General features: G+C 35.1%; 1 protein-coding gene across 1 annotated transcript in view; it reads left to right on the top strand.

Moving 5' to 3' along the window:
* Window positions 1–26615, top strand: part of LOC136035996 (dynein axonemal heavy chain 5-like) — a 261598-nt gene that overhangs the window by 114186 nt on the left and 120797 nt on the right. The window contains exons 22-24 of the mRNA XM_065717914.1: window positions 1466–1622; window positions 9140–9346; window positions 14673–14815. Coding sequence (XP_065573986.1) covers window positions 1466–1622; window positions 9140–9346; window positions 14673–14815 — 507 coding nt within the window. The remainder of the gene's footprint in view (window positions 1–1465; window positions 1623–9139; window positions 9347–14672; window positions 14816–26615) is intronic.

The raw sequence follows: 26615 nt of genomic DNA, 5'->3' as shown, positions 1-26615 counted from the left end.
GGCTTGTTGACTCTGAGTAATATGCCTGAATTAGTTCAATAAACTTTACAGGCATGCCATCAATTTCTAGGATTTTCCAGAGTTTGTGACGAGTAACGGAGTCGAAGGCCGCGGTTTTGTCGAGGAATATTAATACTAGAGGTGGGTTATACCTTTGGAACTGTTGGATAATAAGTCGGGTGCCAAAAATATTATCAATGCAGCCTCTGCCTGGTCTGAAACCAGCTTGATTTTTGCGGGTATTTTTCTCCCGGGCACTTTTGAAACGATTCAAGACAATTATCCCGAATATTTTTACCGCGATATCTATAAGACTTATTCCTCGGCAATTTCTACATTCATTCTTGTCTCCTTTCATATAAAAGGGTAGTATAATTGAAGTTCTCCAGTCCTTTGGGAAGGAATTCGTTTCCATGCGTCTTGAAGGATGCCGTGTATCTGTTCAGCTGTTACTTAGGGGCATTACTTGTATAGTTCAGTAGGAAGGTAAATACACAAAAATTTGAAGTTTTCAGTGCCTACTTTTACAAGAAGCAAAAATTATAATTGAAAATTCGATCGGTACTTCTGAAAAGAGACTAAAAATCTTTTTATGATCTGATTAACCTCTTTCTATCCCATCCAAGGACGTCCTGCTTTTCATTTTCCCTTGCTGTTTGGTCGTTAACACAACTTTAGGTGGTCGTTTGTTCTCTCTGTGTAAAAACTAGTCAAATCTTCTTTTACCCATCTTTAATAATTGACTTCGTCAGTTTTCATCAACTTCAAATCTGATAACTAGCAGCGAAGACTTTTAGAACACGATAAAGAAAAAAAAATTTAGATATACTCTTGTAAGGCTGAAAGAAAGACTGCCCCAACACAAAAATCCAATTAGTATTTCTTCCTCAGTTCTCCTGTAATTCATCCCCCTTCCAAAAAAATATCCTTGGAAGTTTTAACTCGACCACCCAGCAGTTTGACAAAACGGGGGAGACACAAAAGCTAAGACTTTTGGGATATCTCATTTCCAAAAGGAAAAAACCTCCCTCCCCTACTATTTATCGATATGCGCGCGTAAAATGGTATAATGTCTGTTTTTGCCAAATGTAGTTTTTACCCAAAAAGAAATATCCATTCAATATTTTACTTTTTATCGATAAAAAAAAGCTTGAATTTCTCAGACTACTACTCAGCAAAGTGTGATATTATAAATACTGAATTAATGGAAATGTCTATTGCATATTTAAGGGCACTATTTCAGCAATCTTTAGCCCGTCACTTTATGGTTTATTCTGTATTTACCATTTTTTTTAAGCTTAATAATTAAAAAGCTTAACAATTGTAAATATTCCGAACTTGTTTACTAAGCTCATTTTAGAGAGTCTCTAAGAGGGTAGCTAAGTAAATTTTTTACCTCAAGTACTTACTGTAGTCAGCTTAACTAAAATCACTATGCAACCCAGTTTATTGGTTCTCTTTCCAGGCTCTGACACTTCTGGAAGGTCTAATTCCCCAAAATGAAGATCCTCAAGAAAGCTCGAACTCCCAAAAGAAGAAAAATCTCCCTGAAGAAGATTTACTTCAAGAGGAAATGAACGAATTTGACATTAAACCTGAAGATAAAACAAAGTCCTGTGAAGGTACACTCCCCAACCAGATTCTGACCACCTTGGGTTGTTTTCTGAACCCATTCCTATCCTGTCCTCCATTCACTGCTTTACCCACACATAAGAAAACAAGAAAAAATAACGTTTGTCCCTTTCATTATGGGAAAATAAACAGAATATCCTAGTAGTTCTTTCTTTTTAATTATTTCATTCTGACGTTGCCCAAGTTTGGTATTTTTTTTACTTGTTTTGATTTTTTTTTTCTTATGTATCCAAAATTCAAATTCTGCCCTTCGGATCTTGTGACAAAAATGTTTTGAAATGAATATCTTATCTTATAAGGTAAGTAATCATGGGCAGCATTTAAGCGCTGCCTAGGTAAAGAACCATGTTGGCACAATATGTTGCTTATTTCTTGTTTAGACCAGGGAACTTTGTACAGAAGGAGTTTTCGCAAAAACTCGAAAAGAACTCATTTATTTGGAGATTGAAGGGGCTGGTGTCCTTTTTAATAGTCAAATGTAATTGTAGGGCAACTAACACTCCTTCCATGCCCATCATTTACATAAATACATCAAGTCAAAATTTCGAAATAGGTAAGTTCAGTGTATCTGAATGGTCTGGAAATTATGTCTTTGAGGATGACAACCCCTCTCCAGCCCTCAGAGCAGGGGGGCTGCAATTTATGCCCTAGGGGCACATAAGGTTTTTCTCATAAAAAAGTTGGTTATATAAGCTCTGGAGAGGGCTTGTTGGACTGATAATCAGAGGTTCTAGTGCCCTTTGCAAGAGTCAGTGAATGAAGGACAGCTAAGCCCCCGCATGTCGTAATTTCCCAGTATGCACCCAGTAGAAATTTTATATTTCATTCAATATTATAATTAGCCATTTTATTCAAAATAGTCCAAAGATCATGTAACAAGGCTTTTGGGATTGAAACAATCCACCAAAGTCTGGAGCCAAGGGTTGTAGCTATACCCCGTGGGCATTTGAGATTTCTATTGAAAGGATGGCTGCATAAACTTTAGATGATATTCATTCGGTTGAAATTAGAAGTTCTAGTTCTCTTTTAAGAGTCAAAAGTGATAGAGGACAACTAGCCCCTCTCCCTCGACTATCCACGTTTCCACTAAACGTATCCGATTAAAATTGTGAGATAGCCATTTTGTTCAAAATGGTCTAAAGAACTAATAACAATTCCTTCAGTGTTGACACAACTCCCAGAACCCTTGGGCAAGGGTTGTAAGTTATACCCCAGGGATATACAAGGTTTTATAAAAAAAGGTGGTCATATAAAGTTCATATGGTGCTCATTTAATTTGAAATTTAAAATTATAATGCCCTTATTAAGAATTCTAGTCTTTATTAAGAGTTCTACTAAGTAATGGAGGGCAATCAGCCCCCTCTCCCCAACTACCCCTGTTTTCACCAAACGTATCTGATTGAAATTGTGAGATATAACAATGAATATATAACAATGCTTCCAGGGTTGACACAACCCCCAGAGTCCTGGGGCAAGGGTTGAAAGTTATGCCCTGTGGGTATATAAAGTTCTTATGTAATGGGAAGTTGTATAAACTTCAGATGGGCTTCATTTGATTTGAAATTAGAAGTTATAATATGGGAATTAGAAAAGTATCCCCCCTTCACATCCATCAGTTGTTAAAGCATATCCAATCAAAATTTTGAGATAGCAACTTCGTTCAGCGTAGTTGAAGGGTTCAGAAACTGTTTCTTTGAGAATTACATCTCCCGCAGCCCCCAGGGCAATGGTTTATACTCTGGGGGCATACAAGAATGTTATAGAAAGGGTGGTCGTATATACTTTCGAGAAAGCTTGTCGAATTGGTAATTAGAAGTTTTAGTACCTTTTTTAAGAGTCAAAGTGATCTGAGGGCAGCCACCCTCCCACAATTCGTGTTTTCCCGAAATACATCCAATACAAATTTTAAGATAGCCATTTTATTTAAAATAGTCCAAAGATCAGATGAAAAATCTTTTGGGGTTGACACAAACCACCACAGCCTGTGGTCAAGGGTTGTAAGTTATATCCCAGGGGCGTTTATACTTTCTATGGACGGGAATGCTTTATAAGCTTTAGAGGTAGTTCATTTGGTTGAAAATTGGAAGTTCTAATTCCCTTTTAATAGCCAAAGTGCCGAAGATCAACTAACCAACACCCCACCTCCAACTCACCTCTTTTCACTAAACATATCTAACTGAAATCTTGAGATAACTATTTTGCTCAAAATAGTCCAAAGAACATATAACAATACCTCGAGAGTTGACACGGCCTCTCAGAGTCCTGGAACTTTCAGGAACCGGTAAGGGAAAATATTAATTGACCAAAAAGGTAATATTTGATCGCTACTACTATTACAGCTACCACTACCTCTATTGCTATTACACTTACAACTACTGCTACCGCTACGATCATTAAAACTACTTCTTCTTTAGTGACTACTAATAAGGCTGAGAATATTGAAGTAAACATCTGAGGAAACACTGAGGGGAAATTTGAACTAAATCAAAACATTCGCTTATGAAGGGAAAAATTTGACAGCATATTGAGGGGGAACTTGAAGTAAATTAAAACACGCTATCTATGTGTATATTGTTAAAAGGGTGTATCTAAAAATAGGTATGTGTATTCAGTTGGATTTTTCAGAGAACACTTAAAGGTGAAGATCAATTGACAAGAAAGTAATATATGCATGTCAATAATAACACTACTATCACTGCTATATTTACTACTACTGCTACTGAACTATTCCAACTACTACTTTATTTGCAACACCTTGCAGAAATCAGAGTATTAAGGTGAAAAAGACGTCCAAAAAGGGCGAAAAGCGTGTATCAGCAATGGTTTTTGGAACAGTTTACCATTCCTTTTAGAGTGAACAGTTGTCCATACAGTTGCCCGATGTGCGGAGAGTGGGAGAACAATTTATTGCATTTTCTGGGAAAGTATAATGGGTTAAGGACTTGAAGAAAGGGAATTTCTGGAGCAAATGAAGAGGATGAGCCTTGGGTGGAAAAACTATTGGGAAACGTGTGTCTTATTAGTATCAAGAATCTGGTATGGTTTATTCGTATGGATATAAAACATCATCAGGATGTTATGTGATGACTTTGATTGTTTTGTTGGAATTAGTGGTTTTGAATTGTGTTTTTGCTTTAATCGAATCCTGAAATTGTATTTGCATGAAGGCTCTCTTTTTTTGTCACCGTGACCCTGTGTTTTTTACTTTGACAAATATATTCTACTATAATATTCAATGGTTTCAAAATAATTCAAGTTCTATTTATTTCCATAAAAACAATAACAAAAACAAAATCCCAAATAACTCAATGACACTTTATTTAGGAAGCGAAACAGAATAAATAAAGATTGATAAACTTTGGCATAAACATACTAAAGAACATCTAAATATAAATCTATAAGGAAAAAAGAAATCAGCTCACCGGCAGTCCCCACGAAACAGGGACCTTCACATCACCCAACAATAAAATACAATTTAAAACTCTATGTGTCATCGAGGATCGATTGCCAATAAAACAACAACCCAAAATAAATAAATCTTAAAACACGTAATATTTACCTTTAACAAGAAACTTTTCATGTGTCTCTTAAGGAGCCAAGTGTTTGCGACTGCCGGATCTTAGCAGAAAACAAGTTACAAGCATGCCCCACAGTCAAGACCAGACTGAAGTCTAAACGAACCAATGGAGTAGCTAGAATCATCGCATCCTCCCAGTTTCGAAATGTATACAAATTTACTTCCCCTACTAGTTTGAGCAGTCTAGGAGTGTGTTTAGCCGACTGGAAAATTCTTACCGCTTTTTCATGAAGATTGTGAATAGGAGCAAGTACCGAAGGAAATGTAGACATCTATGCAGACAAACAGTAAGATATATAAGGGTAAGTGAGAGGGAAGTATAAAAGACGGAGGATAGAAATACTCTTATTATTTGAACATGTCACTTAAACGATAAATTTTCATCCAAAAGAGCTCCCAAGAATTGCACATATTGATCCGGGGGGTTACTTATGGAGCCTCTTGGTGTAGAAAGCTCAGTAATTATGGGGCAGCTCACACCTTTACGAGAAGAAATAAAAGGTACGACTTTTTTACATTTAAAGCTAGTTGATTTATGTCAAACCAATTTAGTATCTTCTCGGTCATTGCTTGAAGCTTTAGAATAAGGGATGATTCATCCAGAGTTGCAGCACCTAGAGTAATGTCATCTGCAAATGCTATCAATTCTTCTCGACTATCAAATATGAACACCTGCGTAATCTGAGAGTAAGATTTATGGCACAATCCAAAGCCAACATTGTTATTTGGGTGATTAGATCATTCACATAAATGAAGAAGAGGGTTGGTTTAAGAATAGAACCTTGGGGTACTCCGTGTGCAATTGGAACTTTTTTTCTGTATCTTCCGTGGTAATAGTCTGCCAGTTAGTTATGACGAGAACCAAGACAAGGCTTCCCCACCCACACCAAGATGAGAAAGTTTACCAATAAGGATCTTACGTGTAAGGCTGTCAAAAGCTTTCCTTACATCAAGAAAAATGGCTGCAGAAATACGACTAGAATCTAAAGATCGTCGTATAAACTGAAGAATTCTAATACAAGCATGTTCTATAGAATACTTAGTGTGAAACCAAAACTGATGCTGATGGAAAGAATTTAGCTTCAAGAAATATAACCAGACGTTTGAGCATTGCCCTTTCAAATGTATTAGAGAACACTTACAAAAGAGAGATCGGACTGTAGTTCCCAGGATTTTTGTGGTCACCTCCTTTAAAGAGAGCTATCACGCGAGCCAATGTAAGACGCTGGAGAAATACTCCTAGTTGAAATGACCTGTTATTAATTGAATGGCAAATTGGTTTGATAATCGATGGAAGGATATGTTTAATTACTTTAGCAGAAAATTGGTCAAAACTTGCTGAAGAATTCTTTAAAGATAAAACAACATTTCTAATTTCCTGCATCGTAACCTCTTCAAAAACCATTGATATCAAACACAACGGACCTAAGAACTGTTTCCAAGACTGTGACACATAGAAATAAGAAGCTCTATTTCTAATTTTTTCCGTATCTCCGCGAACAATTTGTTCATATGATATCATATTTTGCCTTTATCTGTTACAAGTTGATTGTCTACAATGAGAGACTTAAGGAGACCCTTTGGTTTCCTGGATGGCCAAATAACTTCCTTAATCACATCTCATGTCTTCTTTATATTTTTACTACTATCCACTAATCTCTTTGTAAAATATGCTTTTTTAGCTCTGCGAATAATTGATTTCAGCATATTACGGTACAACTTAAATGCCTCTAACTTAGCATTATTCGGTCTTTTTGTACGATTTCCAAAGGTTCTACTTTCTGTTCATTGACTTTAGAAATTCAGATGTTAACCGTGCTACGAGTGTTGATCTTATTCATCGAGAATTTTTTAAAGAAGCTTTAGACAATAACACGTGAATTGTTCCTTAACAATGTCATAAAACCGGCCAAACATGTGTTTATAATTGCACAAGCTAATATTTGCTGGTAAAGAAAAGTCCCATGAAGATGTACCAAGAGCTTCTTTCAATCTACCCAGCAGCTCTACTGCTGAGCAACAGAATCTTGGTTTACCCTGGGACTAATCTTTGTATATTTTGGAAATTTTGAAACAGGGCTGAAACTGGCAAATGGTAGGAAGTATCAGAAAGCAATACTTGATTCTTAATGGAGTGTAGCGATGAAAAATACTGTCAATTAATGTTGCTGACTGGTTTGAAATCCTTTTCGGTATATTTTATGCAATGAGTATTTTTTCAGGCTTTATACATAAATCATGTCTTTGTCTGACTTGAAAATCGTTTTGGATGTAAAATTTAAGTCTACCTTTTTTGCCTGTCTTGCGGTTAAGAAAAATTGACATATAACCGGAAATACCCCAAATTACCTGATTTTTCTCATTTAAAAATGTTTCACAGAGACCGATAATTGCAGGGCACGAATCTTTACATAATGTATAAATATCACCGAACGAAAAATTTAGACCCTGAATGTAAAGATGCACAACGGGAAATGCACAACCCACTGAGCTCCGGATTCCCAAAATCTCAGCTCATCAACAAACACACTATCAATGGTATTCTCAAAATTTTCATTACAATTCATATTGGGAGCTTTGCCAACTGGATTATTTATATTTTCATTAAAATCAACCTTCCCAAATTCATCATCATTTAATCTCCCTAATGTTAGTTACGTTAATCCCCAACGGAAAACTAATCTCAACCATAATTACTTACCAATGCAGATGACCGATAGTCATGCTGTAGTCGCGTGAACACCAGTGACGTCAGTTACTTAACACTCCGAAGAAAAAAGGCTATGACACGAACTTGATTATTTTGCTCTGAAACAAAAAAAAAGTCTTAAGTAAAATATCACAGGAAGGAGTAAATACTGAGAGTAAATAGAGAAAAATCAAAGGGAAAAATACAAAAAGACAAACAATAATAACGAACAGCACATTTTTTGAATATGCAATATATAGAGCGGAAGTGAGCACTCACTAATAATCATGAGTCCTAATCAGAATCAGTATTTACCAAGGGGAAAACTAGGGTAAGCGGGCCGTAGCATGCGTCATCAACCTTCATCCAGTTAGAACTACAAGTCCTTTTAGATTCTAGCCATAATCTAGTCCTCTTTTGAACCGCCTTGTTTTAAGAAACTTTATCGGGGGCAACTTCACAATTTCTTAAATTATTAACCGTACTCAGAAGTTCTTTCCGACGCTTATCCAAATCAAATGCAAGGTCAATACTGATGCTTTTCCCTGTATTTCTTAGATTACAAACACAAGCCATAATATTGTACTTATGTTGAAGATTTAGAACAGATACAAGAAAAGGGTCCAATGCCGGACGTGTGTTTTGTCTTTTGAGACGTTTAGCCTTGCTTCTAATTCTATAAATGGCCGTGAACTTAATATTCCTGTAGTTCCATATCAACATATCTGATTAAAAAAAAATCATTAACAGTTTCTTCAATATTTTCATTTTCCTCGTTGGGAATTCCTTGGATATGAAGATTCTTGCGCTTAGCGTACATATCGGTTCTTAAACACTGATTTTTAACTGCCACAAGTGCAGATTTCAAGTCACTGTTAATACTAATCAATGTTAAAGTCTTAATATTAATTTTTTTCATAACAAATCTCTCACTTTTTGGGAGTGTACCAAACCTAATCATCTTTATTTATACAGCAACTTATTTAGGTGGGAAGGAATAAAAGAAGGAACTTGTACAAAGAGAAGAAAGTACAGGAAAAGGACGAATTATATGAAAACGGGTAGTTGCATGAAAACTATAGGCAAATCTGAAAATTATGAGAGATTGAAATTGCAAAAACAAAGACAGAGAAATTGAACTAGTCCTTAAGTTAATATTAATCGCTATGGTATAATGTAAGAGTAAGTAGGCTATAGGTAATTATGCTTTCGAAATCTGTAATTTAAAACACTTATTACAGAAGAAACAGTAAAAAGGGATCAAATGGTACAGAAAATTGAGAAGCTCTTTCTATTCGCCATGATGTGGAGTATTGGAGCCCTTTTGGAGAGAGAAGATAGAAAAAAACTGGAATCATACATGAGAACAAATCATCCACAGTTGGCTTACCCACCATCCTCAAACACGACCAATGATAATATGTTTGACTTTATGGTAGCTGAAGATGGTGCGTTGTTTTGTCCTTCCCCCTAAATGCTGCCCTTTTCATGATTCCTCCTTTATTTTCGTTTAGTTTACATATTGGTTTTCTTTGTTCCTCATTTCTTAACCCCCCTTCCCTAAAAATTAAATATGATTTGTCTGTTAATAAGTGAAATTATGAGATAGTTGACTATTTAATAAGAAAAACTCTATATTATCAAATACTTTTCATACAAAACGTACCTATAGAGCCCACCCCTCTGACTTCGTTTATTAACAAATAAACTCAACAACTTTCTGAAACTAATGCACTACCAAAGGGTACAAAACATTTTATGTCTTTCATTATTGACGTCTTTATTAAGTATCTATTTTCAATTAAAGCCGTTTCACTCTGTCTTTTTCACTATTATCCTATAATTTTCAATTATGATCATTATCGGCCCTTTGAATAATAGTTTTCTTGCGTTTTTAGGTTTTTTCCCTATTTTGTAATTCTCTTTTATCCTGTGCAGGTTGTGTGTTTTTGTTACTCCAAATACAATTAAAATCCCCCTGCTTTGAATGAATGCTACTGATAAACTAGCCATTTTAATGTTAATGGGGTCAGATAGTATCTTGTGGTTTATATATTTACATTGTACTTCCCAAGAAATCTCTAAGTTATCTCTGTAGACGTTGCATTGAAAATGGATTGGCTAAAAGTTTTTGTTGATTACTTTTATGGCTTTATTTTTCCTATGAAACATGCAATCTTACAACTCTACAGCTGTAACGTGCAGAAATAACAAAGATGCTTATATCACTACATTAACTGGTTTCAGATCCATCCATTCAACGTGCAAGCATTGTTATACCAACCAGGCTTTTTTTTGAAGAATGATCTAAACTTGCTTAAAAAAAAGAAAATCTTGGGATTTTGCCCGAAGGTATAAAATTTTGTATGCTTATATTATTGTATATTTGTAAATTTTTTATACTTATATCTTATATTTTGTTACTAATAATTGTCTATTGTTGTATATTTGTATACTTATTCAGTTTTGTATACAAGATATGTATATCATTGGATTTATTATTTTAAGATCCATTTAATTACGAGCCAAAAATATGGTATTACTTAGTCTGTTTTTTAGATAACAATCAAAATTTGTCTAAAAAATCAAAGTACTCCTATTTTTGCATGTTTTAAACGTGCTCTCAATCTAAAAATACGCAGCAAATTTTAAAAATACAGTTTTCTAGATGGATATTTAAGTGCATTCGTAAGAATATGTATATAAGTAGTTTAGGCTTTTGAGGAATCCACCGCGGCCATACCCTTCGAATCCCAGTCCTAACACTTTTTTAAACTTCCTAAAAACGCAGGTATTTATTACGTCATAGGAAATGTTTTCTAAGAGATACAGGTTCTAATCACGTAATAGGAAATGTTTTGTTTTTGATTACTTAAAGAACCTACGAAGGCCAGATTTTCCTTACTTCAGGATTACCGTGATCGTTACGGATTAACTGGGGACACACGTGAGATGTGATGCAATTTTAAGAGTGGGTTTTACGTAATGGTAGTGCGTACGTGGGTGTTATGTAACGGCGACACACACGTGAGATATCACGTAATGGCAATGCACATGTAGGGGATTACGAAATGACAGAGAACACATGTGGGTGTTACGAAATGAAAGCACAAACGCGGGATGTTACGTTATGACAGCTCACATGTAGTATGCTATGTAATGACGGTACACACATCAAAGGCGTTTTATTAAAGCCTCTCTAATGTTATGATTTAGGAAATAGATTCATCGAAATGACCTATTTGACACTTGAAAAAATCCCTGTTCCGCTTACTAGAATGATTAAACTGTTCATTACGTGTTCCCTATGACTGTAATAATTGAGATGCAACGGTGTGAAAATCAATTAATAGAGTTTAGTTATAGTTGAAATGCACCTGCTTGCTAGTTAATACTTTAGAAGGGTATTATAAATCTAGACAAAGCGATCATTTACTTCTTAGCAATATGATACTAGCACGGGGGGGGGGGTTTCCTTCTTAGAAAAGTTTTAAAAATGTTATCGTAGAGAGTAATATAAACTTTCTCAAAGCATAGGAAAATAAGCAATAGAAAATATTTAGTGATGTTTTCTTAGAGAATGACCTAAGTTTGCTCAAAACAAAGGAAAAATGGGAGCACAAAACATTTGATTTTATTTTATATTTTGTTCATTTTTTGTATTATTTTCCCTCAATTCCTGGCCTGTAACGCTCTATGGCTGGCATACGGCACCCTCTAGCAAGCAATATTGCATGTATGGCATTTTTCTGGCATTTTCAAATGTCTGTTTGCACCAGATTCGCTCTACACACTAGATTTAAACTTTAAACCTAATGAAAATCCCCCTTAACGTTTCTTCTGATGACTCCTAAGAATTGAAGCCAGCGTGGCAGAATATACCACAGCCCTACAATACTCTCTGGCGGCACATTATCATACGTAAGGGTTTTCAGCCTTTTTCTATTAAAAATGAATTTATAAACTAAGAAAGACTATTGTTTTTATTCGAAAAGTGCTAGCTTGCCACGTCACTACTAGATTGCGATTTTCTATGGTAGTTCCTGCCCTATGACACTGAATAGGCAGCAAGTAGCTCCCCCTAGCGAGAATTATCACGCACATAACAGTTTTTGCTCATTTTCCTTCAAAATTTTCATTTACACTAGAACCAACCGTCTAAACTTAATGAAATAGTCCCCATTAGCGTTTCCTGTGGTGACTCCAAGCAATTGAGGCCAGTGTCACACAATGTAGCAGCCCCGCTGATACCATCAGGGGGGATACCTAAGGGTTTGATCAACCAATTTCTCTCAAAATTAATATTATAAGCTAAAAATTACTTATTTGAACAGGGGACATCTGTCATTTATTGTTAGATTGAAATGTTCCATGCTGATTCTCAGCCTGTTGATACACCCTTGATACAACCCTTGGTGATACACCATGTCAATTGACGTCGCCATGTCAAACTATTAGTGGCCTTCTGGCCCCATCTTGCGCCCTTCATCATTCCTAAGACCCTTCCAGATATTTTATTGTTAAAAATCAAGCATTAATTCTATTGGTTTGTGTTTTTACAAGCTATCCTTCCTTGATACGCCTTTTTATTTCAAGTCAACGTGCCACTACATGGCTGGCCCTTTGGTAACCTCTGGTACCTCCTCGTTATTCCTGAGACATTTCTAGATATATTTTTAGCAAGTTGATAAACAATTACACCCGGTTGAAACGGTTCCACCTCCAATTCTGATGGCTTCCATCCCGGTTCAACTGATTCCAGCATCCACCATACACCCTCAGATCCCAACTACAAAACCGAATCCGGTTGCGTCAGTTCTGGATTCCCCCCTCTGCCTCCTGATTCCACAATCTCGATTCCGCCAATTACTTTCTAAGTTTACCAATTCCATTAATTTTGAATTGGAAAGAGGTGGGGGCTTGAGGTTACTTAAAACAAAAACAAAAATTATTTATCTTCAGCCGGCTCAGTACATATCTGCAAAACTGGCATAAAAGTCTTTGATTGCTGCAAAGATTCTTCTTTAAACATGGAACTTTCTCCTGTTTCACGAAAATGGAGAAACCTGTTGAAGATAAAAGTGATATCTTTATCACGTTTATTAAACGGGTTAACAGAGTTATAGCTATTTGTCTATTCACAATGACGTTTCGAAAAGTAGCCATGTAGCTAAAAGCTCAAAATGGATAAGAATAAAAAATCTGGAAACGCCATAGAATGGATAAGAGAAGAAGATATATGGCTGAATGTATGTATATGAGAGGGATTTTCCCCTCCTCAACACTTCACTCTTTACGCTAAAGATTTATATTGTTTTGAAAAGCAGGGCTGTGAGAAAGAGTGAAACTTTAGCGTAAAGAGCGGGACATTTAGGAGGGGACAACCCCTTTCATAAAAAAGGATAAAGATCCTCCAGAGCCATTGCTGGCGCATAGGGTGTCGAATCAACGTTTCAGTTGCTGGGTGTTTTTTATGGGGACAAGTACCAAGCTTGTCGCCCAACCTTGCTGCGGCGGGGATCGAACCCTGGGCCCCATATTCCCAAAGGAGAACATCAATCTACTGTGCTACAGCAGGTTAATCCTTTCATATATTGAGTAATTTCTGTTCGTTTTGAGTTTTAATGTTGGTCCATACTCGCAGTTGAAAAAAAAACTTGTTTTGTTTAATTTAATCAGGTAGTGAGGAAGCCAATGTCCTTCTAGGCTCTCTAAGCAGTCAAAGAAAAAACATTTCCCATTACGTGATTAACACCTTCGCCTCTTAGAAAACATTCCCTATGACATAACATGCACCAGCATTTTTTAGAAAATATTTGCTCTTACGAAATTAACATGTGTGTCCTGAACAAGTTTAAAGAAAAGTTTTGGGACAGGGATTTGAAGGGACATGGTCCCAGTAGATTCTTAAAAGCCTACACTACATATATGAAAAAAAAAACATTCGACAACGAATGCTACGGCTAATTGCGTCTTGAACAAGTTTAAAAAAGTATCGGGAAAGGGATTTGAAGGGATAGGGTCTCGGTAGACTCTCAAAAGCCTACACTACTTAAATGTGAAAAAAATCGACAACTATTGTTACTGCTAGTTCTATATGACCAATTTGGAATGTTGGATTCATCTTATCCTTGGAGGGATAGCTATTTGATCCATAGACTGTTTTGAACAAAATGGGTATCCCAAATCCTGGTTGGATGTCTCTGCAGGTAAAGGTACTAAGAGTTATGGTTGTCATCCATTCACTTTCGTCTCTTAAAAACGGTACTTTAACTTTCAGTTTTCAATCAAATAAGTCCCATCGAAAGTATCTATGGACATTTCTTTCATATGAAGTGTTTTCTTCAGGGGTGGGGAATAAAAAATAATACATATAATTGTTATTACCCGTTACTACAGGCAACGCTAGATTGTTGCCTCTGGAAATCCGAAATTCCGTGTTTTTGTTATTATTGGGCGAAGGATTCATTTCTAAGGCTGGGCTGATTGATAACAATTTCATATACTCTGAATCATCATATGACTTAGATCTTCTTATGTGTTGTTCTATAATTTTCTTGATGTTTGTCTTTTTCTATTATTCCTGTCCCGTATTTGTGCATTATCTGGTGTTTGTCTGTTGTTTTTTTTTTGTCGTTTTTTGTTTGTTTTTCTTTGCATTTTTGAAGCGAAAAGAATTTTGGTTAATAATGGTCTCAATTAAGCTGTTTGGTCTCAATAAAGGAATTAAATGTGTTTGGTAAAAATGTATTATTAAATTAGGATCCATTATAGGTGCTTGGCGTCACTGGGAAGTTTTGGTTGAACCTTTTCAGTATCCAGAATGTGCAGTCCCTGATCTTGGAACCATGTTGGTGCCAAATGTTGACTGCGTTAGAACAAACTATCTCTTGCACACTGTTGCCAAACAAGGAAAAGTAAGACTTTCCCCTTGCTCTGTTCTCAATTTAAGGTGTTTTTTTTTGCCTTTGTTTGTAAAGGTAAATAGTCTCATTTCGGACTCGACTGCTTTTCATACAGTTTGTTGCAACGAACTGTAAGTAAGGAGGGATCCGGCTCAATAGTAACCGAAATGCTAATAAGTGGAATAATTTTGGTATCAATAGATATATCAAAAGAATTAACTTATTATGATGATTCCAAATATATAAGTTTCATTAAGTTTAGTCTTAGCTGTAAAAAGCTGCAAGCCTGAGAAAATCTGTCTGATTTTTGAAAAAAGGGGGAAAGACCTCCTACAAGCCGTAGAATTATAATGAAAATTCCACCATCAGATTCGGCGTATCAAAGAACTTTATTGTAAAGGTCTCAAGCTCTTATCTGCAAAAATATGAAACATTGTAATTTTTGACAGAAGAAGAATCGTAGATGCGTGTTTATTTGTTTGTTTTTATTTTCCCTAGGGGTGGTCGTATCGGCCCAAAGGGCCTAGAACTTTGGGAAAGGGTTCATTCTAATGCAAACGAAAAGCTATAGTGCCCTTTTTAAGTGAACAAAAAATAGAAGGCAACTAGGCCCCCTCCCATGCCAATTTTTTCCCAAAATCATCCGATCAAAATTTAGAGATAGCTATTTTGTTCAACATAGTTGAAAGGCTTAATAACTATGCATTTGGAAATAACATGATCCCCTACAGCCCTGGGGAAAGGTTTCTAAATTATTGGTTTTCCCATTGTTTACGTATGGTATTTGTTGTTGGGAATTATGCATACATTTTTCGGGTAGGGAGGGAAGGACGAATTTACTAGACGTTTTCCAGAGAAATTGCCTACGGATTGTTCTGGGTACCCGGCTGACCGACCGTATTTCAAACAGTAGATTGTACAAAAAATGTGGTTCAATCCCGCTTTCTAGGGCTATAATGAAAGAAAGGTTGAGATGGCTAGGCCACGTTCTGCGGATGAAGGATGACAGATTGCCAAAGATTGTCCTTTTTCGCCAACCGTCTGGGGCTACACGGAAAGCAGGTCGTCCTCGTCTGGGTTGGGAGGATGTCATAAATAAAGATTTTAAGGAAATGGGAACTTCCTGGGAGGGTGGAAAGAGGGAGGCCGGGAATAGATTAGGTTGGAGGAGGAGTGTGCGTAGTTGTGTTGGCCTCAGGCGGCTTGGTGCTATAGTGAGTTATTAGTAGTCGTAGTAGTAATAGTATTAGTTGAAGTTGCTCACCTCTGGGCGTTGCTATCATGTTCGGCTAGGTCCAGATTCCTTCGCTTAGGTTAGCAAAAGGAATTTTTTGCTAAGAAATTTGCAAAATTTATACTCCTCAGACTAAAAACCCTCTCACCTGGGTGAATTCAAAAACAAGCAAAAAACTTAGAGCTATTTGCTTGAAAGAAACGTTCAAAAGAACGTTTACTTAATGAGAGGGAGAAAGAGTGAAATGTTGAACAGATTGGGAATGTAATGCTTCCCGCAGTCAATATCCGACTGGCTTGCAAGAGAGCTTAACTCTCCACACTTTTCTTTAAATGTGAATATTTTGTGTAAGAGCCAACCACTTTGTGCATGGCTCGAAAATATGCTTTCAGAACTAGAGGACAGTACTACTCCTAATTTTCGATATAGTTTGTCTCAAACCCCCAAAATATCAGTTCATACTTGTTCGTTTTCCTGGGAGAGGAGGTGATGGGGGATAGGAATGCAAATTAAATTTTGGTACATTTATAATTTTGTGACTGAGTAGCTCTACTCCTGGATGAGAACACTCAAACAAACATACAATAGATTTAATTTCAAAAATATCCACAAAAAGTAGTTAGTACTAATTCTTGTTCTTGTGAAGCAAACATTCCGATCGATTTCCAGTTAACATATGATTTCTATGTATCATGTGAAATCTGTTTTTCATTTGATAATACATCTGTGAAAAGTTCCTGATTTAAGTTCCAAGCAGTCCATACTGCTATATCCAGTGATTGTGTTTAAGTATTGCCATCTATAACTCAAATCACGTAATACAAGCAGTCAATAGAGGACACAGTTAAATCTGGGGATGCGTTCCCTGAAACAAAAACAGAAAGAAAGTAAAAACCTTGAAACCTAAAATGCTCTAGGAGATAAATTATTTATCCTGAAAATACAAATATGAAAAAAAAGACAGCTGAACATGCAAAAGAAATAAAAGCGTGCAGAGACCAAAGTCCAGAGCTGTCAGCCGTAGCAAGTGATCTGAGCGGATTGATGTCAAGCCAAGATTATAGTTGAAGGGTCCAAAGGCCCAAGCGAGCAGAGATGTACGAAAAAACAACCTACGAAGGGGGCCTTCTGGCAGTTGGCCTTTTAGGCACTAAGAGTATTGAACCAGACCGGGACAAACTCTCTTTTTCCCCGTTAGTATAACATCTCCAAATTAGTCGAAAATTGTTGTTCAAACTTTCTTCATTAACGCTTATTATTTTTTTTTCTTGAAAAATAGTACAATTCATCCTCCCTTCTGAACTGAACAGTAAAATCACAAAATTCTTACTTCAACGAATTAAAAAAAATTTCTATTTGCTTGATTTCTAGAGTTGCTTCCAGTTTTGCTGCATCATAGCCTCTTCTCGAACGAAGGCTTGGATCAAGCCCTAAATTGTACAGAAAAAGTTTGCTCTTCTTATTGGTACACATTTTTGTTTGTGCTTATCTATCTTAAACAGTGCCAATTTGAAAACTAACGTAGCAAACTTTAGCATATAGCCTAAGACTATATCCTGGGAGAAAAAATAGGTCAAGGTCGTTGACTCTAAGCTGAAATTTGCTTTGAAAAGTCTAAATTTGAATAAAAACTTAATAGGTGTAATTTAATGAAATGTTAAAACCCTAAATAAAATTTAGTGGTTAGTTCAGAAGTGGAAATAAAACATACTTTTACTAAATAAAATGCATCAAGGTCGCAATCGAAAGAAACTCACATGAAGCACGAAGATACATGACAGTAAGTTGAATATATCACAATATATAATAAAAATCTTAGTACCTAGCAACAATAACTCGCAAACACCCAATGTAAATCATAACACTTATAGAAGTATGAAAAACTAGCGCTTTCCTGAACAGGCAACAAAACAAGAATAGGGGGAGAAAATAAGTAACTTGTCGAAAATAATAGAACAATTTTAAATGGTCAAAATAGTTTTTCACTTGTTATAAAAAGAGTCAATTTTAGCATATAATTTGGAAAGGTTCTAGATTTTTTTTTGTGTTTCTGATTGACGTGAAGGGTGAACCTGAAACCTAAGATAAATAAAATTAAATGAAGCAGCTGCCATAGCTAAAGATGCAAGGTTAATCGATCATGTTTCATATGTTGAAAATAAATATTAGGAAAATTTTTAAGGTAGTGAAAAATGAAATAAAAGACTAATTGATGCACGAAATAACAAACATAAATCCAGCATAAAATTAATTAGACAAGTAATTTTGCAGGATCTCAGTCGTAATACCTATTTGTTATCAATATACTCGCCTTCAGTTATGCTACTCACTATTTACTACTCACAATTTGCTACTCACATTTACGGTGAAATGTAACATCTCTAGACACCGTCAAATGGTTTAATTCAAGAACATCTGGGATTGTTTCAAGCCGGTTCAGGATTTTGGTCACCTATAAAATTTAATAACAATAAGAATATTCTACTAAACAAAGCATATTTACCTTCTCCAATCACAAAAAAATTTGTGATTGGAAAAAATTCTGGAACATCTTCAAGTTCAACTCAACGACCTTGTTCTAAACTGACAATTGAAACGACCTTATAAGAGGCTAAGATTTTTTTTTGTTTCTTCAATATGTATTGGAATGCAGATTCCAATACAATTAGAGACAAGTTAAAGAGTTAATAGGGTTCTAATATTAAGATCACCCAGGGGTGATCGTATCAACCCAGTGGTCCTAGAATGTTGCAGGAGGGCTCATTCTAATAGAAATTAAAAGTTCTAGTACCCTTTTAAAGTGACCGAAAAATTGGAGGGCCCCTAAGCCCCCTCCGACACTCATTTTTTTCCGAAGTTACCGGATCAAAATTCTGAGATATCCATTCTATTCACCATAGTCAAAAAACCTAACAACTATGTTTTTGTGGATGACTTACTCCCCCATAGTCCCCATGGGAGGGGCTGAAAGTTACAAACTTTGACCAGTGTTTACATATAATAATGGTTATTGTGAAGTATAGAGACATTTTTAGGAAAAAATTTTGGTAGGGGGGTTGAGGGGAAGGGGTTACGCGGGGTGGATCTTTCCATGGAGGAATTTGTCAAGGGGGAAGAGAATTTCCATGAAGTTAAGATTCAAATAATACAATTCAAATAATTCTAGCATTATTTGAAAAAAAAATAATGAAAAATAAATATGAAAAGTTTTTTCAACTGAAAGCAAGGAGCAGCATCAAAACTTAAAACGAACAGAAATTATTACGCGTATATTGTTCACCTTTTCCTAATATCTCGCTCTTTACGCTAAAGTATTTTTAGTAATTTCAACTATTTATTTTACGGTCTTTTTGATTCAGGGGTCATTCCTAAGGAATTAGGACAAAATTTAACCTTTTGTGTAATGAGCGAGGTATTGACGAGGGGGTGAGCCTCATATACGTAATAAAATCAAACGAATATAGAAGTTTGTTACCTTTCAGAAATTGAAAAAAAAGTCTTTTAACTGAAGTAAGGAGCGACATTAAAACTTAAAACGAACAGAAATTACTCCGTAAATGAAAGGGGTGGCTCCCTCCTCAACGCCCCGCTCTTTACGCTAAATTTTTTTTTTACTGTTTTAAAAAATAGAATTGAGAGAAAGAGTCAAACTTTAGCGTAAAGAGCGAGGCGTTGAGGAGGGAACAGTTCCTTTTTTATACGGAATAATTTCTGTTCGTTTTAAGTTTTAATGTCGCTCCTTACTTTCAGTTAAAAAACTTGTTTTTTTTAAATTAATTAGTTACAAGGGATTGAACTTTTTTCCCCTTGTGCTTAAGACTTCAATTGGGAAGGGAAGGGGGGTTGTCTTTTTCTTGATTCTAGGTTGTTCCTTCAAAGTTTTCACATTATTTATATATTACTATTGGTTTTTATATTACGAAATAAATAATTTTGTTTTTTATATTACTTATTTTTGTATTATTAAATTATTAAATTAATTTAAGAATTCAGTTATAAAATTTTTAATTTTTCATGTGATTTATATTAAGCATATAAAATATCCGCAATTAAGCTTGCATCTTTAGCCACATCAGTTGCTTCAATTAATTTTTATCCATTTTAGGTTTCATATTCGCTCTTTACTTCAAACAGAGACACAAAGAAAAACTAAACCTTTATCAAAATCTAACATTACTTAAGCTTAAAATATACGCTAAGACTTACTCTTTTTATGACAGGTGAATAGCTATATAGATCGTTTAAAATTATTCTATTGTTTTCAATAATTTACTAATTTTTTTCTCTTAAACATTTTGCTGCGTTTTCAGTAAAACACTGGTTTTCAGATTTCTAAATGTATTGTGATTTATATTGGGCACTGTAAATTATTGTGATTAGGAATTGTGATTTTTATTTGTTTTTGTGATATATCCAGTTTATTGTCATGTTTCTTCTTGCTTCCTGTGAGTTTCTTTTGATTGTAATTTCAACATTGGCCGTATTTTATTTAGTAATAATAACGTAATAACGTTATTATAAGATTATCAACGTAATAACTTTATAATAAATTAAGTAATAATGTTTTATTCCCTCTTCTAGACTAACTACTAAATTCTATTTAGGTGCTTAAAATTTTACTAATTTAGACTTGTTAAAAAAATCTCTCTCTCTCTCTCTCTCTCTCTCTCTCTCTCTCTCTATATATATATATATATATATATATATATATATATATATATATATATATATATATATATATATATCTTTCTCTTCCAAAGTTTAATTAAAGTTAATATAATGAACATTTTGCAATTTTTCACGTCTTCGGTCTAAGAATGAAAATATTCAATCCTTCTTCATTAGTTCTAATCAGTGTCTTTTGATTTGTTTCGACTTCCCCCTCAACATTCTCAGGAGATTTCAACTAAATGCCCTTGACCGAGACACCTCCGTCTGACGGAGACATCTTGACGGAGACACCTCCGCCTGACACCTGGGATGCATAGGATGTCTTTTGATCGAACTCACCATTTTCTGGAAGTTTCAGCTGAATACTCTTAACTGTTCTTAAGATATTGCACACATCATTTTAAGAAGCTGGATTTACGTTGTATCTTTTTAGCTCAACATCCTCTGAAAGGTCCTTCCTCTCTCTCTCTCTCTCATGGCCTAAACAATTACAATTCGCAGTAATTATTTCTCTAGTTACATGAGGGTAACGGTTCTTTGTTTTGGAGCAGAGTCGAGTTTTGTAATTTTATTTTCTAATGTTTCATACTGCTTCATTTTTGGGGATAAATGAATATTGACTAGGGTTGATTTGAATTTTAAAATGGAATCGATTTGTAGGATAGAGACGGAATAATTTTGCTATAGTTTATTTGTTTTGGTTGATAAGTTCTGAAATGAAACTCACTTTGATTCGAGGGAGAGGGGTGGCTGACGGTGCCCAAATGGTGCAAAATTGGTTTTTTAATGATTAACTCTGCAATTGTGGCAACTCTTGCTAGACTGCCATTTTGTTCAGCTAATTTTTATGAGCTTGTAATAAATCATAAGTCGAATTTTAAGCCAACTCGTACATCAACTTTTATGGCAATGTTTGTCCCAAATCAAGAAATAAAGACTTGTCACCAAAGACCATATTAAATACGGTCCTTTCAAGAGAAAAATCAACTCATTTTATGTTTTTTTTTCAAATGGTTAAGAGTTTAGATAATTTGTAAATATGTGAATTTAAAGGATAGTAAAATAAAGTACGGCATTAAAGAATCCCACGTAACAGGTACACATATTTTCTGTAATTAAATAGCTATTATTTACTTCTGGAAAAATCTGCTCGCAGGGTCAACTAATAGAGCTAGAATAGGAATGGCTACTAGGCTACTGATGGAATAGCTAATGAAGTTTTTATTTTGTTTTAAAGTAGAGTTGTGACAAACTTTGAAAGAGTCAAACTTTAGCGCAAAGAGTGGGGCGTTAAGGAGGGGACAGCCCCTTTCATATACCAAATAATTTATGTTCATTTTAGGTTAAATGTCGCTCCTTACTTTCAGTTAAAAAACTACTTTTTATTTAATTGAATAGTAACATCAATCCTCTGAAGAGTCTTGGAAAGAAAAGGAAACAAATTTTCAGAAAAAACGCTTAGGTTATATCTCAGAAAACCTGTTTCAAACAGATCGTGGTAACGAACTGCAGTAAGGAGGACCCGGCTTAATAGTAACCGAGACTCTAAAAACTGAAATTTTGATACCAATAGATACATCAAAAGGATTAAATTGTAATACTGATTGTATGTACATAAGTTTCATCAAGTTTTGTCTTATCCATCAAAAGTTACGAGTCCGAGAAAATTTGCCTTATTTTTGAAAAAAAGGGGGAAAAACTCTCTAAAATTCATGAAATCTTAATGAAAATCACACTATGAGATTCAGCGTATCAGAGAATTCTATTGTAGAGGTTTCAAGCTCCTATCTACAAAAATATGGAATTTTGTACTTTTTGTCAGAAAAAAAAATCTCCAAAATGATTGGAGAGCAACTAGGCCCCCTCCCACGCTAATTTTTTCAAAAGGTCACTGGATCAAAATTTTGAAAAAGACATTTTGTTCAGCATAGTCGAAAAATTTTATAACTTTGTCTTTGAGGACGACTTAATCCCCCGCAGTCCCCGGGGGAAGGGCTGCAAATTGTGAACTTTGCCTAGTGTTTACATATAGTATTGGTTATTGGGAAGTATACAGACGTTTTCAGGGGAAAATTTTCTGGTGGGGAGGGGAGAGGGTCGGGGGTAAGGGTATACGCGGGAGGATTTTTCCAGGGAGGAATTTTTCAGGGGGAAAAGAATTTGTATGAAGGGGGCGTTGGAATTTCCAGCTTTATTTAAAAAACAATGAGAAATTAAATAAAAAATAAGTTTTTTCTACTGAAAGTAAGGAGCAACATTAAAACCTAAGACGATCAGAAACTATTACGTATATGAATGGATTCATCCCCTCCTCAATACCTCGCCCTTTATGCTAAAGTATTTTAGTAGTTTCAAAAGAGCTATTTATTCTAATTTAACGGCCTTTGCGATTCAGGGGTCATTCTTAAATAATTGGAACAAAATTCGAACTTTAGTGTAAAGAGCGAGGTATTGACGAGGGGGTGAGTCGCTTCATATACGTAATAAAAATAAAAGAATATAGAAGTTTGTTACGTAAGTTAATTTGTATGTTACGTATATTTATTACTAATAAAAAGTTCGTAAATAAAATTAAAAGTTTTAGTGGCCTTTATAAGTAACCAAATAAATCGGTGAGAAACTAGACCCCTTCCCGCACCTTTCTTTTTCAAAATCATCCGATCAAAACTTTAAGAAAGACTTTCAGCCAAAATAAGCAAGAATTACTATGCAAATTTCGTTTTAATTATTTATGTACGATGAGCCAAAATCAAAACCTGCATTAATTAAAAAAGGGCTTAGAAATCAAATAAAAAAACCAATTTTTTTCTTAATGAAAGTAAGGAGCCACATTAAAACTTAAAACGAATAGAAATTATTCCTTATATGAAAGGGGCTGTCCCCTCCTCAATGCTCCGCTCCTTCCGCTAAAGTTTTACTCTTTATTACGGTTCTACTTTTTAAATCAATAAAAAACTGTAGTGTAAGGAACAGGGTGTTGATGAGGGGACAGTCCCTTTCATATACAGAATAATTTCTGTTCGTCTTAACTTTTAATGTTGCTCCTTACTTTCAGCTAAAAAATTCTTTTTTTTATTTAATTAATATATAAAAGTAAAGTTTGACAATATGTCAGAGTAGTAAATGCTGCTAAGCGTTACTAAACATACAAAAACTTTTAGGTTAACTTTTCAGTAATTTTTCCAAACTCAAGAGGCAATTTGCAGGCTTTTGAATTGGTTTCAATTATGAAACGGTTATTGTCTCTTCTTTGACTGAAAACTATTGAATTCTACCCCCCCCCCTTTATAACCGTCTTCAGCATATAATTTGTTTACCTAGTAACCACCAAAATATCTCCATTAGTCACCACTGTAATATTCATATAGTTTAGAATTCAGCCCCCACATCCATCTTCAGCCCTCTGAAGCCCAGAAGCTTCAAATTTGGAATGCAGTGTTTCTGATTATTAAAATGAACAACAGCAACAACAAAAACCAATAATGTTCACCATCTGTTCTCCACTTCACTGGCATTCGTTTAATTTTTTTGTCATACTCTTCACTTCTTTTTCCCAATCATCTATTAACCAAATTTTAAAAATATTCCCTTTCAGGAAAGAAAAGTAAAATAGAAACAAATGAGAAGATAAAGGAATTATAGAAATAAGAGAGAAAAGAGAGAGAGGGAGAGAGTGAGAGAGAGAGAGAGAGAGAGAGAGAGAGAGAGAGTGGGGGAGAGAGAGAGTGAAAGAGTGGGAGAGAGGAAATTAGAAAACATGAAAGAAATTAGCAAATCTATGTGAGTGCATCTCACTATTTTTCCTAAAAATTAACTAAATAAAAGAAAAAAGATCACTCTGTAAGATCTGGGTTCATAGTGGTATTTGAAGAGGTATATTTGTTTGATAAAAATCAAGAGAGACTGGCCACAACTGAACGAAAGAGTTTTGGCACTACTAGCACAGTGACCACAAAACATAATATTTCGTTTTGTGGTCTGTACGTTCTGTAAAAAAAATAGAGCCACACTATCCAGCTAAAAAAAATGGTGTTTAGAGTGTTTGTTCGCTCAAATCCTAAAACAAATGGCAGTTTACTCTGTCTTGGTCAGCTAAAGAGTGTTACTCGTTTAATACCTTCAATTTTTTTTAACTTCCGAGTGATTTTTTTCTTCTTTTTCTTTTAATTTTTCACTGTTCTTTTTATTTATCTCTGTTGTGTCTACTGGGGTGGGTGTCACTGGTTCATGTTGGAAATGTATACTGGCTTGAGGTGGATATTGAATGCTTGAAAACAATTTGCTATTCTGTTTTGTTTAATTACGTTTGTTTTTATTTTATTGTCCTTGTTTTTTCGCCTTATAGACTTTGGTCTAAAGAATTGAAACGCCCTTCACTTATATTTTTTACTAGTATACTTACCTCAGGAAATAAATTAAATTTCAAACAGTGATACTTTGTTTCTTCTTTTTTATTGCTTGTGGCTGTTTGGTTTACCTTAAACAGGACGAATCTTTGTATTTGGCCAGTAGATTCTACGTTGTTACAATAGGTTATAAATAGGTTAGTAGTAGGTCAGGAGCAGGTATTTGCAGTGGTCTACTACAAGTCTGGGGAGCCTCTGGCGTGCCCGAAGGGACGTACTGACGATTTTTACTCGAAGTAGAAAATAAAAAATCAATGAATAATTCAATAGATTAACTTGTGTCTGTAAAATTGGAATTCCCCTATATAGTCTAGCATAAAACATATCACAAAAAAACACAGTGACATAAAAAAAGAAAGAGAATAACATACAAAAATAACTAAAAGAATCAGCTAAACCAGGGAACGAAACAATTAAAACAAGAAAAAAAAACATTTCAGAACACTAACATAAAAATAAACATCATATAACACCCTAACGATGGGTCGCTCCCACACGAATAAACACGTCAGATTCCTATCACTAATAAAACACCCATTACCCAATACTTTTACCACCTACGGTGTTTACACTCCAACGGTGTTTACAGTAAAAACCCACTCCTCCCCACGGATTTATTCTCTAGACAATTCAATCCTGTTGAAATTTTGCCCAGGACGATTACCCTGGGTACCCGTAAGTACCTGTAAATGTCAAATAACTATACATCTTGGGATGACATAACCCCCCACAGCCCCTGGGACAACTGTTGTAAGTTATGTAAGTTTTTGTACAAGGTTGGCTATTGTGAAAAGGAGGAATATTTAATCTTGAGTCTCCAAAATGGCTAAAACACTTGGCAAGATCGCCCGTACCCTGCATTAGGCCCCTAATTATGTCTCTTACTCTCATTTGATACCACGAAGCTTGTCATCGTTGCCAATATATACATGATTAAATATCAAATTTTATCAAGTGTGGAAAAGCCAAATTCTTTGGTGATTGGTATGATAACGTCCCAGTAAAAGTTGAGATCAATTAACCATAAGAAAAAAAAGTTTGCTTTTGCTCTGAAAGGATTCCACATGTTCTTATAAGTTTTAGTAGTTACTGGAATATCTTACCTCTGTACTAATCAATACCCCAAATCGGCTCCACCAGAGCTGCTCCGCTTATTTTTGGAGCTCCCAGTGAAATATGAGGAATTTAGCTAAAGAGAACCAGCCGAAGGAAAAATGATTTCAACAATTTCCTTAATGACTTTTGAATATCACTTGCCAATGGGACTTTTGAGTGTCTTCCTTGCTTCTGGCTCAACTAATTTTGACGAGTAAGCAGTAATAAGATTAATTTTTAATGAAAAATTATGATCATTCAGTTAAGCTGAGACCAATAAGCCAAAAAGTGGATATATTTGGTTCTTTTTTGCTATAATAGGAAATCAAAGATTATTAAACTCTTCGGAAACAGCTGAAATCACTAGGTCTATATGACAGTGAAACAGGTCCTCTAGTCAAAATAC

The sequence above is a fragment of the Artemia franciscana genome, chromosome 15 (assembly GCF_032884065.1).
Source record: "Artemia franciscana chromosome 15, ASM3288406v1, whole genome shotgun sequence".
Classification (NCBI taxonomy): domain Eukaryota; kingdom Metazoa; phylum Arthropoda; class Branchiopoda; order Anostraca; family Artemiidae; genus Artemia; species Artemia franciscana.
Note: the sequence above shows the minus strand (reverse complement) of the source record. Positions and strands in the feature narration are given on the sequence as shown.